The 14,768-nt window shown below is 52.7% G+C and overlaps 1 protein-coding gene across 4 annotated transcripts in view; it reads right to left on the bottom strand.

Annotated features, from left to right (window-relative positions):
* Window positions 1-14,399, bottom strand: part of STEAP3 (STEAP3 metalloreductase) — a 41,806-nt gene extending 27,407 nt beyond the window's left edge. The window contains exons 1-2 of one of the 4 annotated variants that reach the window (XM_030801224.1): window positions 14,318-14,399; window positions 7,209-7,623 (exon numbers count right to left, since the gene is read on the bottom strand). In XM_030801224.1, coding sequence (XP_030657084.1) covers window positions 7,209-7,230 — 22 coding nt within the window. In that variant the 5' untranslated portion in view covers window positions 7,231-7,623; window positions 14,318-14,399. The remainder of the gene's footprint in view (window positions 1-7,208; window positions 7,624-14,317) is intronic. The other 3 variants (XM_030801226.1, XM_030801225.1, XM_030801227.1) reach the window with 3 other exon arrangements.
* Window positions 14,400-14,768: the final 369 nt, after the last annotated feature.

Genomic DNA, 14,768 nt, shown 5'->3' with positions numbered 1-14,768 from the left:
ATATCCACACAAAAGCATTTTCACCCATTATTCATAATACCCAAAAAGTGGAAACAATTCAAACGTCCATCAACTGAGGAATGGTTAAACAAAATGTGGCCTATCCATCCCGTGGGTTAATATTCAGCCATAAAGAGAAACTAAGTAGGCATCCATGCTCCAACAGGGATGAACCTTGAAAGCATTATGCTAAATGAAAGAAGCTAGTTGCAAAAGGCCAGACATTACCTAATTACACTTATATAAATGTCTAGAATAAGCAAATCAATAGAGACAGAAAGTAGATGAGTGGTTGCCAGAATGGGGGATTTGGAGAAAATGGGGAGTGACTGCTCACAGGTACACAGTTTCTTTTTGGGGTAATAGAAATATTCTACAATTGATTATAGTGATGATTACACAACTCTGAATACACCAAAATCATTGAATTGTTTCATTTACTTTTTAAATAACTTTAATGAGCTATACCTCACATTACCATACAACTCACCATTTGAATGGGTGAATTGCATGGTAATGTGAGGTATAGCTCAATAAAGTTATTTAAAAAGTTGTTACTTAAAATAAAAAAGGAAATTGAGATAAGGCAGACCGCTACTAGTGTGTGTAAACCAAGAGTAAACATGTTTTGGATGAGAGCTTAAGCACGCTCCATGAGCCTAAGTCATTGGATGGATTTTGTAACACCAATGTTGGTGGCTGCTGTGGTTTGGAGGCTTGTCCCCGCAAAACCTCATGCTGAAATCTGATCTCCAATACTGGAGGTGCACCTAATAAGAGGTGTTTGGGTCATGGAGGTGGATTCCCTCCCTGGCTGGGGGGCGGGCAGAGGAGCAAGTAAGTTCCCTGTTAGTTCTCACTGTATTAGTTTCCTCGAGAGCAGCTTGTTAAAAAGAGCCTGACACCTCCCTCCCCTCTCTCTCTTACTTCCTCTCTCCCCAGGTGATCTCTGCACACATGTTGCAGATGAGGAAATGGGACTCAGGAAGCTGAAGTGACTTGCCCAGGCCACCAGCTAGCAAGTGGTCAGGTGGGATATGAGTCCACTCCTCTGCTGGGCCCTTGCTGGCTGACCTTGCGGGTTACTAAAGTGACTGATACTAAAGAAATCCAGAGCATTCAAATGTTTGTCTTCCTTTTGAAAAAAACCTTTTCTCTTTACAAATTCCCCAGCCTCAGGTATTCCTTTATAGCAACACAAAGACCACACTAACACAGTGGCTCTGCAACCTTCTGAAGTTATGTCCTATTTGTTTTCCGCATAATTGAGGTTCCTAAGCCCCATGACCTCTGGACAAGTGAGGCTTATATAATCAGTACCATTACCTGTTGTTGTCGTAAAAATGGTGCCTTGGGCTAAACTGTCCTCTTGGCCTTTGCTCACACAGCTACTTCTCTGCCATCCATGCAAGCAGAGAGCCATTCCAGGGCCCAGGGGATGATGTGTGTGTGCCAAGTGCTGGGGTCTGAGGTCCACCCCACCAGCTCCCAGGTCAGATGTGTTCCAGGGGGAGTGGGGGAGGCACCGTCTGCTACTCACCCACATGGCTGAGGGTTTATAGAAGGATGTGCAGGTGGAAACATGCACACAGCTGCAAATCTGCTAAGTGGGGCATTAGATCCCTCTTCCTCCTAAAGTCATCCCTTCCTTAACCAGGTAGAGGATCATTTCAGCCCCTGAGACTCTCTAAATAACACAGCTGAAGCCACAATTGGTCACTGAGAGCTTCCCTAGCCAGGCCAGGCCACTCCCCATGATGTAACCAACAGGACTTGGGCTCGGGAAAACGTTAGAACACTCTGGATTTATTCAGGATCAGTCACCTTAGTAAACTGCAAGGTCAGCCAGCAAGGGCCCAGCAGAGGGATGGATTTTCATAACCCACCTGACCACTTGCTAGCTGGTGGCCCGGCCAAGTCACTTCACCTTCCTGAGCCCCATTTCCTCATCTGCACTATGGGGTGATGTTCCTCACTTTAATGAGGTGTAGTAAGGATTATATGAGACAAATAAAGTGCTATGCTCTGGGCCTGTTAAATTTACTCATTTTTTATTTTATTCCTCTCTAGGATATTTTGTAATTTTTTTTTGTCTGGGTAAAGCAGAAATAGATGCACCCAAATCAATACACGGTGTTCTCTGCCTAATGGAAAAATTTACTTTAAAATCTTCTTAAAATGTGCTCTAAGATAATGGCCTGGAGGTACATGCCCATTTCTCCCCAAGACAATTGGAGGAAAAGACCTGCTGCTATTTGGGACTCGGGAGTAGGAAGAAGTGGGAAGAGCAGAGCAGGAGATCTGGGGTGGAGGGAAGAGTAGGAGGGCCTGCTGCTCAGGGCCACAGCCCTGGTGGCTGGGCACTGGAGCACTGGGGTCAGCACTGGCCTCCTTGAGCTCTCTAGGGGATGCTGGTCCCAACATCTGGCTCCCTGACAGGGACAGTCATACCACTGGGGTCTCCAGGCCACTTACCCTTACAAGGATCAAGCCCACACCAACTGCTCCTCTGCCTCCATGGCCCTCCAGAGCAAGATGTCTCACTGGACAGTACTGTTTTCTTTCCTGTCTATCTTCTCCCCAACTCCAATCTCCTCAAGGTGAGAACTAAGTAAAACTCACTTTTGCAAACCCCAGCACTTAGGACACATCAGGTCAAACTTGAGCTGCATCAGGGTCACCTGGAGGACTGATGAAAACATATTGCTGGGCTCCACATCCAGAATTGCTGGTGCTGCTGGTGTGGGGACCACACCTTGAAAACTACTGCAGTAGGTGCTCAGGAAAGGGCTGTGGAAGGGGTGAATGAACTAACCACTCACTTGCATGCAAGAGCAACTCAGTTTTGACTTTTTTTCCCCTGGGTCTTTACAGTTGGCCCAGCTCCCAGCCCACTTGGTCCAGAAAGTCCTCCCTGCTCACGGGGTCTTCGAGTATCCATGCTGTCTCTGAGCTCCTCTAGGTCTTGAGGGTCACATGTATATGCCCTGTCCCTACACACCCCTTGGCTGCCCAGAGCTGGGTCTCTCAGGTGAGAAGAAGGCGATCAGAGTCATCGTGGCATTGTTAGCTGAGTCAATAAAACAAACCCCATGTGGACCACTCCCTGGCTACATGTGGGTCATTAGGCCCACTGCGGGCCTGGGAGAGGAGCAATTCTAGGGGACCATAAAGATCTTGGGGATCCAGGAGCCCCCTAACACCCTGACTGGGAGGATATTCCCAGAGGACAGAGTTTCCTGGCTGACCAAGAATCCAGATGGCCTGCCTGCCATCCAGGAATCTCTCACTAGCGTGCTTTGACAGCCCAGCCTGGGAGAACTGCTCACTGGGACAGTTCATTACTACCCATTGCCAGCGTATGGGAAGGATGATGGTCAGTGCTGGTTGGGAAGGGGAAGAGGAAAGCCCGTCAGTCAGCACCAAGGCCAGGGGCTTGAAGCAGCAGAGCGGGGGGTGGGGCATGCTCAAGCCCTAGGGTCCCTATGCTGCACAACTTTAGGAGGTGCCATTTACATAGTAATCCCTGTGGAGGGCACCCTCTGGAGGTGTGCATTGCACAGCCTCTGCAGTTTTATGCAATGGTTCGTCCTGCCAAACCTCCTCTGAGAAATTCTCTTATTCGTTATTCCCAGAGTACCTGCTGTGTACCCAGCATGGAGCAAGGCACTGGGGCCATGCAGGTGGCCAAAGATGACCTGCCCTCTTAAGGCTTTTAGGAGAAAGGCCAGCTACACAATGCAGGAAGGAGCAAAGTGCTGGAATGAGGGGATGACCAGGTGCTACGGAGCCAGGGAGGAGGGCTTTACTTTGCTCAGGGAGGCTGGAGAGCTGGCTTGTGGGGGCAGCCAGCTCCCTATGGGCCGGTTAATCCAGCCAGGTTGGAGGCCATCAGGCAGTGGCAGCTGAATCTGCAGCCTCAGCATCTGGAGCTGGGTGGTTTCTTGCTTTCCAGGGAGACCTGGAGCTGCACAAACCCTGGGACTGGTGGGTCTTGTGGGCTGTGGCTGTCCCCACCCCTCCCCTTGTTATGGCACAGGATTTGCTGAATCAGGGATGGGCCTCATCCCTGCTCCTGGGCAGGGCGAGCCATTGTGGTAAGGAAAGGGCAGAGTTAGCCAAGACACACAGAGGCAGCTCAGGGTGTCTGCCATGGAGCTCGGCCTGCCTCATATCACCTGATTTTTTGGCTTAGGGATGCATGCCTTATCCTGGTTTGTCCAGCTGTTGCACTGCCTTTTTCTGGAAGCCTCTGAGGGGCCCTCCCCTGCCCCTCAGTGGCTCTTTCTTTGGATTCCCAGGGATACTGGAAATCAGCCTCCACCCTCTAACCGCTCTGCATGGAAGAGTCATGCAACCACTTCCCAACCACCTGCCATGGGCCAGCTCTAACTTTTGCAAGAGCTCTGACTTTTGCAACAGCTTTGATGTTCGCCGGAGTCCCAAGAGCTCAAAAGGCTGGTCCAGGCAGCCTGGGAGCAGCTCCTGGATTCCACCTGGGCCTAGGACAGGGAGGACTTCATGCTCTGAGACTAACTCTGCACCTTTTGTCACATTAACATTGGAGGCACACACTGGTTCTCTTGTCTGTCACCTCATTGGATGGGGGCCAATAAAACTCATTTCTGTGCCTCTAACACCTACCGGGGCCTGGCACACAGTAAGTACTCAATACATTTTTGTGGTTTGAATGATTTAAGGACTAGATTCTGAGGGGAGTATTTGTGAGTTGGGAGGGGAGTATTTGTGAGTCATAGCTGTTCTCCCCAGAACCTAGCTGGGGCTCTCTTGTACTCAGTGGTGATGAAATAATAATACTATGAGTTTCTAATCCCTTCTGCAGCTTGGTGACATTGTTAGACCTGGCCAAGCATTTTGCTATTTGATAAACTTAGTAACACTGAGGACTTATGCAAAGATGAATTTAAACACTGGAAATAAATATTAACAAAGAGACTGCTGCAGATCTGGTCAAAGTGAAAATCAAGCACCAGATCTAAGGTGCACTGAGGTGCAGCCTGGTATGGGGGTACTCATGGAAGAAGGCTTCAGAGATGCCAAGTCAATGGCTTCAGGGTTTTTGGAGGCTTCTGGGCCAGGGCATGGCAACCACTTGGAGGGGTCTGCCCAGTCTCCATTAGGTGGGGGTGTCAGGGCAGGTGAGGCCCAGCTGCTGCCATTGGCAGATGTGCTGTCTCCTTGGCCCTTCCGAACCTGGGTCTGCCTGGTCTATGCCTCTGGCCACTTCCCACTCAGAGCTCTTGCTTGCTTTCTGCTCAGGTTATAGGCTTAATCTTTTTGCCTGGGAAGTGCCTTCCTCCCAACTAGCGAAATTCAATAGGAAGCCAATGCCTCTAGAAGGCAGAATTAATTTCCCTGCCTCTGACCCCTTGGCTCTGCAGTACAGGTAACAGAATGCAATTAGCATACGGTGATGTGTACTTTCCCTTAGAGGTCCCGGGGTAGGTGGTGGGCGGCCCTACTCCCCATCATCTAGATCATCCCTCCTCACATGCTAATGTTAGTATTAAAACTAACACCCTTGGATATGAACAATCTACGTCTCCCAGTCAGGTAAAGTGAATAACAGCTTCTGCAAAGTCTTTCCCATTTTATGGATCTGAAGTTTGCAATAAAAGTAAAAAGCAGGGCACATTTTATGCAAATAAGAAGTTTTCAGGGAAGTCCCCCACCCTGTGACTGCCCCATGTAGAAACTCCGGACCTCCCCTACAGCATGAATTCTGTCTTCCGCAACAGAGAGGAGCTGGGCAGGCACATCCCAGCACCTAACAAATGCCTGGCATGGCTGCAATAACCAGGAGTCAAATGCAGAGAAATAGCAGCGAGGCGAAGTCGGGGATCGTGCCTGCGGATGTGGGCACAGGGTTTGACCTGTGGAAGGCTATCATTCCTTCTACTTTGCAGAAGAGAAAACCGAGGCCCCGGACAGGTTAAAGGACCTCCTCGGGGCCCCGAGTCGGCTCTTGCCTGCCCCGGATCCACTGTGCCCTGGGCCCATCCAGTCCCTGCATTCAAGCTGCCTCTGGGGTGGGGAGGGTCTGCTGCTCATTGCTCAGGATGTGAGTAACAGCCAGTCACCCAGTCAGCACCAGACTCTGGTGTCTTCTGCTGTCTTCCTCTTGGGTTTTCTGTCTCCTCACTGAGCTGCTCCAACTCATGCTTTCCAGCCCCTCGTTCTCAGGCTGTTTCTGCAAATCCAGGGCTGCCCCCTATCCCAGAACCCCCAGGCTTCATTCTCACTGGGCCTGGGGTCCAGGAGGCCCCACCTGATCCCAGGTCCGTTTTGCTATCCCACCCCTAGCCTCCCACAGCTGACCTGAGGGGTGAGAGGCCAGAGGATGCCAGTCTCAAATCATGGTTTAAAAGCTCGGTTATAGCCACACACATCTAATTGGTATGTTTCTATTTTCTCTGTGGGCATTTTCCCTTTCTGATGGACTCCTACAAACAGTTTACTGTTATATTTCTTGTAATACTGCCTGGAATCATTATTTAGACATCATTAAAAAATTATTATATTTTTAAAAGGAAGGCTGAGAAGTTCCTACAAAAGAGAATACAGAAAGCTCAAGCACACCTGAACCAATCTCCACAGAAATACACATGCGCACAAGTTTGGTCTGATGGAAAAGAGTTTATCATCACACCACTTTGCAAAATAAAAGTGAATGAATAATTTAGAGAGCTTTTTACAAACATCTAGATTTTCGAATCATTCTAGAAAAATCCGGTTCAATTACTTGCAGCAGCAGTTCCATGCGAAACCAATGCAGAAATGTTACCAATAAGAAAAATTTACAATTCCCAGTGGGCCTGCGTTCCACAGAAATGCATCATAAACATTAACATCCTTAAACACACACACACACACACACACACAACTGTGTGTGATAAATCCTTGAACCCTTGAATTTTAAAAGCCTCCTGACTTAATAACCTGGACTCCCTTTCCTCAAAAGGGGACCATGAAAACGTGCAGATGATACATATTTCCCATTTTATGCTGCACTTTTTGCAGCCTGTTCCAAGGCAGTACAGATCTCTGGGAGGTGTCGAGTTCCTCGGACCTCCTGGAGATTCAAGGGGCACCCTCCAGCAGGCCAGGGGTCAGGGGGTTGGGGAGCTGGTGGGAGGGGTTTGCACAGGACCCATGCCACCTTGGATCTGTGTCCTAGCCAGACTTACCAACAGCAGGCTGGTGCGACATCTGGCTGACGTGAGGGTCTGAGGTGCTCAGGTCACTCGACAGCCTCACTGTGAGGTGAGCCACCCTTTCTGGCTCAGTCTCCAACCAGGACAGCCTGGCTTTGCTTCTGACTCTTGGTTTCTCAGGAGGTGAGGGGCCTGCCAGGGGCTTGCACAGCCAGCTGCCTCCCCCAGCCTGCACACCAGCTCTTGGCCACAGGGACTGGACTGGGAGTGGTGACTGATGCTTGGTTGGAGAGTGCACTGAGAGAGCGCAGCTCTGGCCTGCTGCTTCCTGCTTGGGGAGGAAACCTCACTGGTGATAATTAGTGGCTCAGACTCAAGTCTCTTTGCTACAGGAACTGAGGCGGGACGACCAGTAGAAGCCAGGATGCATAAAATGAATAAATGTCATCTAACGCGCGCACACACACGTGAGAGAGAGAAAGAAAGGGAGAGAGACGTTTACTCTTCGGGATACAAAGGCAAACATAATGGCTGCAGAAAGTGGCAATTTATCAATTTCTGTGGGGGAAATTTATTGCAGTCACCATGGCTGCCACTGGCTTAGTGATAATGCTGTCAGCATTTGGTGCCCACAAAGGCTTCATTGTCATCTTTACTTGCTTGTCAGTGCTCACAGTGGGGAGAAAGACAGACAGACAGACAGACCCACAAACAGATGACAGCACTTGTCTCCAGGGCGAAGCATGGACAGGGGCTGAAGAAGACACAGGCACGTTTCTGCTGGCTGGGGATGGCTTTTCAGTGGACCTTGGAGGCACATCAGCAGCCCAAAGGAGGCTGCAGGTTTGGAAGCTTTTGCATTGTTGAAGTGAATTATGTGCAAGTCCATTCTTAGGGATAAGTGTATTCTATTGTTTTCAACTTGTTTGGAACCTAACCATCTTGGAATAGGGCACATCTAAGTATCCCTGGCATCTTTATCTCAAGCCCGCGTGCAGAGCCTGTTTATCAGATCCCTGAGCATCTGATAAACAGGTTCTGGGCAGGTTTCCTCTATCATCACCAAACACCAAGCCAAGGCCTCATTGTTCTCTGACTGCTGTGGCCCCCTGGGTCTCCTCTCTCCTACTGGAGTGAAAGCTCCTGTGGGCAGGGCTAGATTCCTGAATCTCCCCGGAGTCCTGCAAAGGCCGGTAGGCAGGGACTGACTTCCACTACCCCTCCTTCCAGTCCCTGCCCACTCCACCCCCCCACCACAGCCAATGGCATTCCTTCCATCTCAAATCTTTGACATCCTCCTGGCCCATCCCAATCCCCCTTCCTTGAAGATCCAGCCCAAGGCCTTGGGCACTTAAGGCACCTGCCATCTCCCCCAACCCCCACCCCTGACAATCTCTCTCTGCTCTGAATTCAGAGTGGCAGCTGTGTTAGCTGGTGGACCTAGCTGGACAGAGCTGTGTGTGAATTCCGGTCCAGCCACGTGCTAGCTGTGTGACGTTGGGCAGGTTGCTTTCCCTCTCTTTCCTGATGATTAAACAGTGAATGTGAAACCCCTAAACACATGTCTTCCTTAGGACTGCTTTTGTGTGCACCTTTCCTTGCTCGGCTGTGGCCACCCACTGCACGTGGCCCCTCTGCCACTCTGGGTGCTCTATGGTCAGCTGAGGGAGAGACCGATGTGCCCTCCACCCCTGCACATCCTCACAGCTCCTCACATCGCACTCTGCTTAGTGAACTAATAATACAAAAATTAGCCGGGTGTGGTGGAGCACACTTGTAATCCCAGCTGCTCGGGAGGCTGAGGCAGGAGAATTGCTTGAAATCGGCAGGCAGAGGTTGCAGTGAGCCGAGATGGCACCACTACACTCCAGCCTAGGTGGACACCTGTTGAACCAGCAGGTGTCAGGCAGTGCTTTCAAATATTCATGCACACCAGAATCACCTGGGCAGTTTAAGCGGGTGGGTTTCTGGGCAGCCCCAGGCCCAGAGTCTCTAGTTCAGTGTGTTGGTGTGGGGTGGATAGGACTCTATTTTCCTATCAAAGCTGCCGGGGCTGGGGGGTGGTCTCCAGATCTCTTTGGAGAAGCTGCAATTTGAGGAAATCGCACCTCAGGAAAGCAAACCTTTTTGTTGCTTTTGAGAGTACAGGAGCTGGAGAGTATGCGTTCCTGGAGGGCTCCAGGTCAGCTGTGACAGCTGCCCCCTGGGGTTCTCACTGAGATCTTGGCTGTACCCTGAGCTCCCTCAACCTTGGGACTTCCCCTCCTCTCAGCACCCCCCACACAGCCACGCCAGATGTTAAAGGTCACGGGAGGGTAAGCAGCAGCCCTACTGGAACTCACACCAGCACAGGTGATGCAAGGTTTCCAACCTCCAGCCTTCAGATCTGGGAACACAAGAAGGGCAGGGCTTTCCCAGACGCCCTCCCCTCCACCCGCCCATCACCCTGATTTCTGGCTGCTGGGCCCAGCACTGTCTTGCTTCCTTCCCTTCCAGTTCCAGGCACCACCTTCTTTCTGGCCAGTCCAGAGACGTCTTCAAGGGCCAGAGGGTCATCTCCAGAGGGCCTGGTGTCACTTCCCACAGCTGCTCTGGCCTTACACCCAGGTTGGGACGATTTGATGGACAGTGGTGCGTCCCCTCAAGCTCCACTGCATTCAGTGTGCTACTGACCCATGTGCAGGCCTAGGCAGTCACCCAGAAAGCCCCCTTGGATGCCAGCAAGCCCACTGTGGCAATGTGCAGGCCAGACCTCACCTGGAGGGCCCAGCTCACAGCCACTGTATCCTCTAGCTGTGCACTCAGAGTTCACCTTCAGAGAGACCCTCGCCCTGACTGGGGGTATACTGTTACCCTCTCAAGCCCACTAGGAAAATCACGCACCACTCCCCACAGCCTACTGGCCACCCCACCAGTTGGATGCTTATAGAAATGGGAAGCAGCCAGGTGTGGTGGCTCACATCTGTAATCCCAGCACTTTGGGAGGCCGAGGCAGGTGGATCACCTGAGGTCAGGAGTTCAAAACCAGCCTGGCCAACGTGGCAAAACCCCGTCTCTACTAATAATACAAAAATTAGCTGGGTGTGGTGGAGCACACCTGTAATCCCAGCTGCTTGGGAGGCTGAGGCAGGAGAATTGCTTGAAATCGGGAGGCAGAGGTTGCAGTGAGCCAAGATGGCACCACTGCACCCCAGCCTAGGTGACAGAGCGAGATTCTGTCTCCAATAAATAAATAAATACATACATATAGGAAATGGGAAGCTCGTTCCCTTACAGACCCCAGCATGCTGGCTTTGGGAGCCCTGCTGTCTACACATGAACCAAGACAGCTGACACCACCAAATAGAGCTTAGTGGGCCCATTCACCAACCCCAAATCTCTTTACATGTACCGAAGTCGGCTTTATAATCTTGGGGCAGTATTTTTTTTTTACGTGTTTAATAAGAAGGCTTAAACATGAGATCTTTGCTGAACTCCCACCTGGCTCTCATTAAGCAGAAGGCGGAGATGGAGTAAGTCACAGCCCGATTGAGGAACAATCAGTGCTCACTTGTTGCCCACGCTGCCTGGTAACTGTGGGCATGCAGAAGACAGACTGACTGGGAAGAGTTGAGTATCCAACAATTCTCCAGTGACAGTGTTCTTATGGTGCTGAAGCAATGAATGCCTGGCCCATTCAGTGCAGTGCTCATGAGACCAGGCCACACCCGAAGAGGAACACACTCTGCCCCTGGGTTGAAGTGACAACGCAAGAGTTTCTGATCCACAAGCAGTCGCCTATCAGCCCTGATGGCAGGCACAGTGGTTGATCCCTCCAGCTCAGTAGGTGAGGGGAGGGGGTGTCACTGGTTTTGCATCCTTGCTCACTCGTGTGAGCTATAGGTCGAGCCTCACCGCCACCGTGTCTCCTCACTCAGATTCACAAGTACGCAGAGGGCATGGGTGTTTGTGGGGTGGTTAATGACAACAACACTCATCCTGCCAGAAGTGGGACTCAGCTGGTCTTAGAGTGCCTGGCTCAAAGTTAGTGCCCAGTAAGTGTTTGTTGAATGAATAACTGAAGAGGCAGAATTTGGACAGGAGAATGTGGCAGTTAGTTAGTGGCTAGGAGTCTCAGGTTAGGGGTGGAAAAAAAGAGGTTGGGGTCCACATGTAGTTGGAAAGTCACATGGTTGGGAGAATAACATTATCGACCTCCTAAGAGTCTCCAGGTACAAATGAGCTCCTGTAGATAAAGTGTTTGGCCTGGGAGCCGGCACATGGGAGGCTGAATGTCAGTGATGAGGACTGGCATTTCAGGCAGGATAGTGGTGGTGTGTGGCATGCCAAGGATGTGACGGTTGGAGCACACAGAGGCCCGGGACCCGTGGGAGGCTGTGTTGGACAGGTGGGTGGACCCAGCTGCAGGAGACAGACGGGAGGAAGCGGGACTTCTGTAGCCCAATGTTTGAAGACCACCCAGTCTCCCACCCCAACCCCTGCCCCTCTCCTCTCCAAGTTCTGTAATCTCCACAGCCTCGCAAATTGCGATGGGTTGGCAGGGGTGGGGTAGGAGCAGAAAAAAGCATACACCCTTCCAACTCCTAGAGGGAAGAAAGGCGCCAACTTGGCCTTAGGTTTTAATAACTACTTAAACTGGTAAACATCCTCATTTTAAATCAAGAGGCACCTCCCTGGTCTAGATGCTAGAAAGCAGTTTCATAGTGCTCAACCTGCTCAGCTCAGGCCTGCCCAGCCCAGGAAGACCTGGCCACTATGCACCGTGGGTGGACAGGAAAGAGAGGATCCAGCCTCAGCTGGAAGACCAGGGAGTCTGACTCCCCAAATGACCTGCTTCCTTCCCCTGCCCCAGCCTGCCTGAATCTCATCTCAGCCCTCTCAGTTGTTCATTTGCTGGACAGGGAATGCAGCAGGCAGCGCAGACTGCCAGGCTGGGAGGCATCAGCTGAGACTGAGCTGGGAACCCTGAGGCTTGGAGCCAAGGCCAGCTCTGCCACACAGCACGGAACGTGGAGGCCACTCTCTGGGCCTCGGTTACCTTTTCTAGGAAAGCTAGTGGTTCGGTCTAGAAGAGCACTGGGCCGGAAGGCCCCTCACTGGTTAACTCGCAAACCTGAGTTGAAGAAGGAGGGATCCAATATTTACTGCACTCCTAAAACTCAGCACTTTACACAGTCCCCCAGATAGGCATCCTTGTTTTATGAGGATATCCTGTTTGAAGCCCTTGGCAAGGTTTTGCAAATGAACAGAGGTTCAGAGAGCTGAGGGCTTCATGTCACGGGGTAAGGAGCTGAGATTTGGACTCGTCCATCTGACTCCAAAGCCAGACTCTCTCCCCAGCACTCAGTTAGCGACCTTTTCCCCACCCAGCTCTCAGGTGTGTGCCTTTGGACTTCGCTTCAGAACTTTCACTTTTTAACCACCTGAAGCCCTGCCCAGCACCATGGTCTCTGATAAGTCCAAGGAGGGGAGGACTGTGGGCCAAGGATAGGAGATATGAATGGGAGAGGAATCTACCTGTTTGACATCTCTAGGCTGGAGAGGGAACATGTGTGATCCCAGCTTGACCTGGCCTGGTCCTGGGGACCTCAGCAAACCTGGGGCAGGCTGTTCAACCCCCAGGTGGACAAGTGGCCCAGCCTGAGCTCCCTGCTGGCTCTGAGGCCAGCATTAGACTGTGTCAGTTCCACACATGCTGCCAGATTGCCTGACTGAGGCCACCTGCTCCACTTAAGCCCCCTTCAGGACACTAGTGACACCATCTACCCCACCCCGCCCACTTACCCATCAGACATTGACTAAGCATCTGCTCCCTGCCAGTCCCTCTGCAGGCCACCAGGGGCAGAGATGAGTAAGACACAGTCTGGGTCCTCCAGGTGCTCCTAGCTGATTCAGTCAACTTCGGATGGGACTTGGGGATCTATATTTTTAACAAGCCTTGCAGGTGACTGAGAGGACACACACAGGTGAGACCCTTTGGTTTTGTGGACCTTCTGGCTCTCAGCACTGTATTCTTGGGGCTGCCAGAATCCTCTTGAGGACACAGCCTGTTTCACCCCAGTGGTAGGTTCCTCTGGGCTCCAAGTCACATAACTCTGGGTTCAAATTCTACTTCTGCAACTGGCTAGCTGTGTATTCTTGCAAAATATGTGGACTCTCTGAGGCTGTTTCCCCATTTTTAACAAGAGATAATGGTGCCTTCCTGTTGTGAGGATTAACTGGGATATTATGCACAAAGCCCTTAGCAAGATGCCTGGCACACATAAATGGCAATATCTGCTGTTAATTATATTATGGCTGCACTCTGATAGACAGAAATACCTCCCTGGGGGTATTTCCAGAATCCCCACTTCTGGAGCCCATCTCTGAGGTGGCCCTGGATACCTGGGAGGCCTCTCCTTGCCCTCCGCCAGGGCTCCAGCAGGACCTTCCTGCTTCTCCCCACGGATCCGGCTTTCTGGTCCCCAAACGGCATATTATCTGGGCCCATCCTCCCCTTCATTTACCCAGAGTGACCAAAGTTCCAACCACACCTCTCCGGGCAGCCTGTCCCCAAATTTCGGGGAAGTGGGCAGGAGGGGGAACTTTGCCGGGCAAGGGCTCCGCGGGCAGAGGCGGGCACTGGTCAGGCCAGCCTCCTCCTGGGCACCAAGGTCGGGCGCCCCTGCCCAGCCCCTGCCCCTGCCCTGTTCGGCTGCGAAGGGACTGGGAGGTCTGGCGAGGAAGAGCCTGGAAGATCCCGCCCACAGCTACCAGCCCTCCTTTGGGACCGCTGGCCAGAGCCCCAACCGTGGGGCACACGGGACCTGTGGACTCAGCCGGGGTCACCCGGAGGGGCGCCCACATCTGCACCCGGGGCTCCACAGCCTGCTCCCCGCCACTGTCGCCGCCGGCCCTGCTAACTCGCGCGGCGCAAGCGGCTTCCACGCCTAGGGAAGGAAGGCACACGGGGTGGGGGCCCCGGAACCCGGTTTCTTTGCCGCCGGGCGCACGTGGCTCGGTCCCAGGGGACAGAGGTCGCCTCCAGACGTGTGGCGGCACCCGAGGTCCGCGCGGCGATGGCGCAGGGTGCAACCGGGCGGGCGTCTCGGGGACTGGGCGCAGCACGCAGCCCCGTGGAGACCGGGGGAGGGTTCACTCACCTCTGCGGCCCGCCGCTCGGAGCAACCGCGGCAGCTGAAGGTCCGCGGCGAAGGCGGTGGCTCGGCCCCGAGGCTCCTCCTCTCCCGCGCCCCACCCGCCCGGGAGGGCCGGACCTGCAGGGGAGGTGGCCGCCCGCCAGCCCGCCGCAGCTTATCCGGCTCGGCCACCTCCCCCGGGGCCGAAATCAGGAGCCGCCGGGTCCTCGCTCCCCGCCCAGCCCTGCAGCCCCGGCAGCGGTGGCAGCGTCCAACCACCCTCCTCCCCTGGCCCCAGGCGGGAGGTCGCCAGCCGGCTCCAACACTTCCTGATTTGCAGTGCCCGGCACACGGCTGAAGTGAGCAGAACTCCGGGACCGCCTCTTAACCCCGCCACGGAGGGCACCGTGGCCAGGGTGATCTCTGGGCCCGCCTCTCTTAACCTGAGGAGCACCTCGAATCCTTGTCCATTTTA

Source organism: Nomascus leucogenys, chromosome 20, assembly GCF_006542625.1.
Source record: "Nomascus leucogenys isolate Asia chromosome 20, Asia_NLE_v1, whole genome shotgun sequence".
Lineage (NCBI taxonomy): Eukaryota > Metazoa > Chordata > Mammalia > Primates > Hylobatidae > Nomascus > Nomascus leucogenys.
The sequence above is the reverse complement of the archived record's forward strand: the minus strand, read 5'-3'. Positions and strand labels throughout refer to the sequence as shown.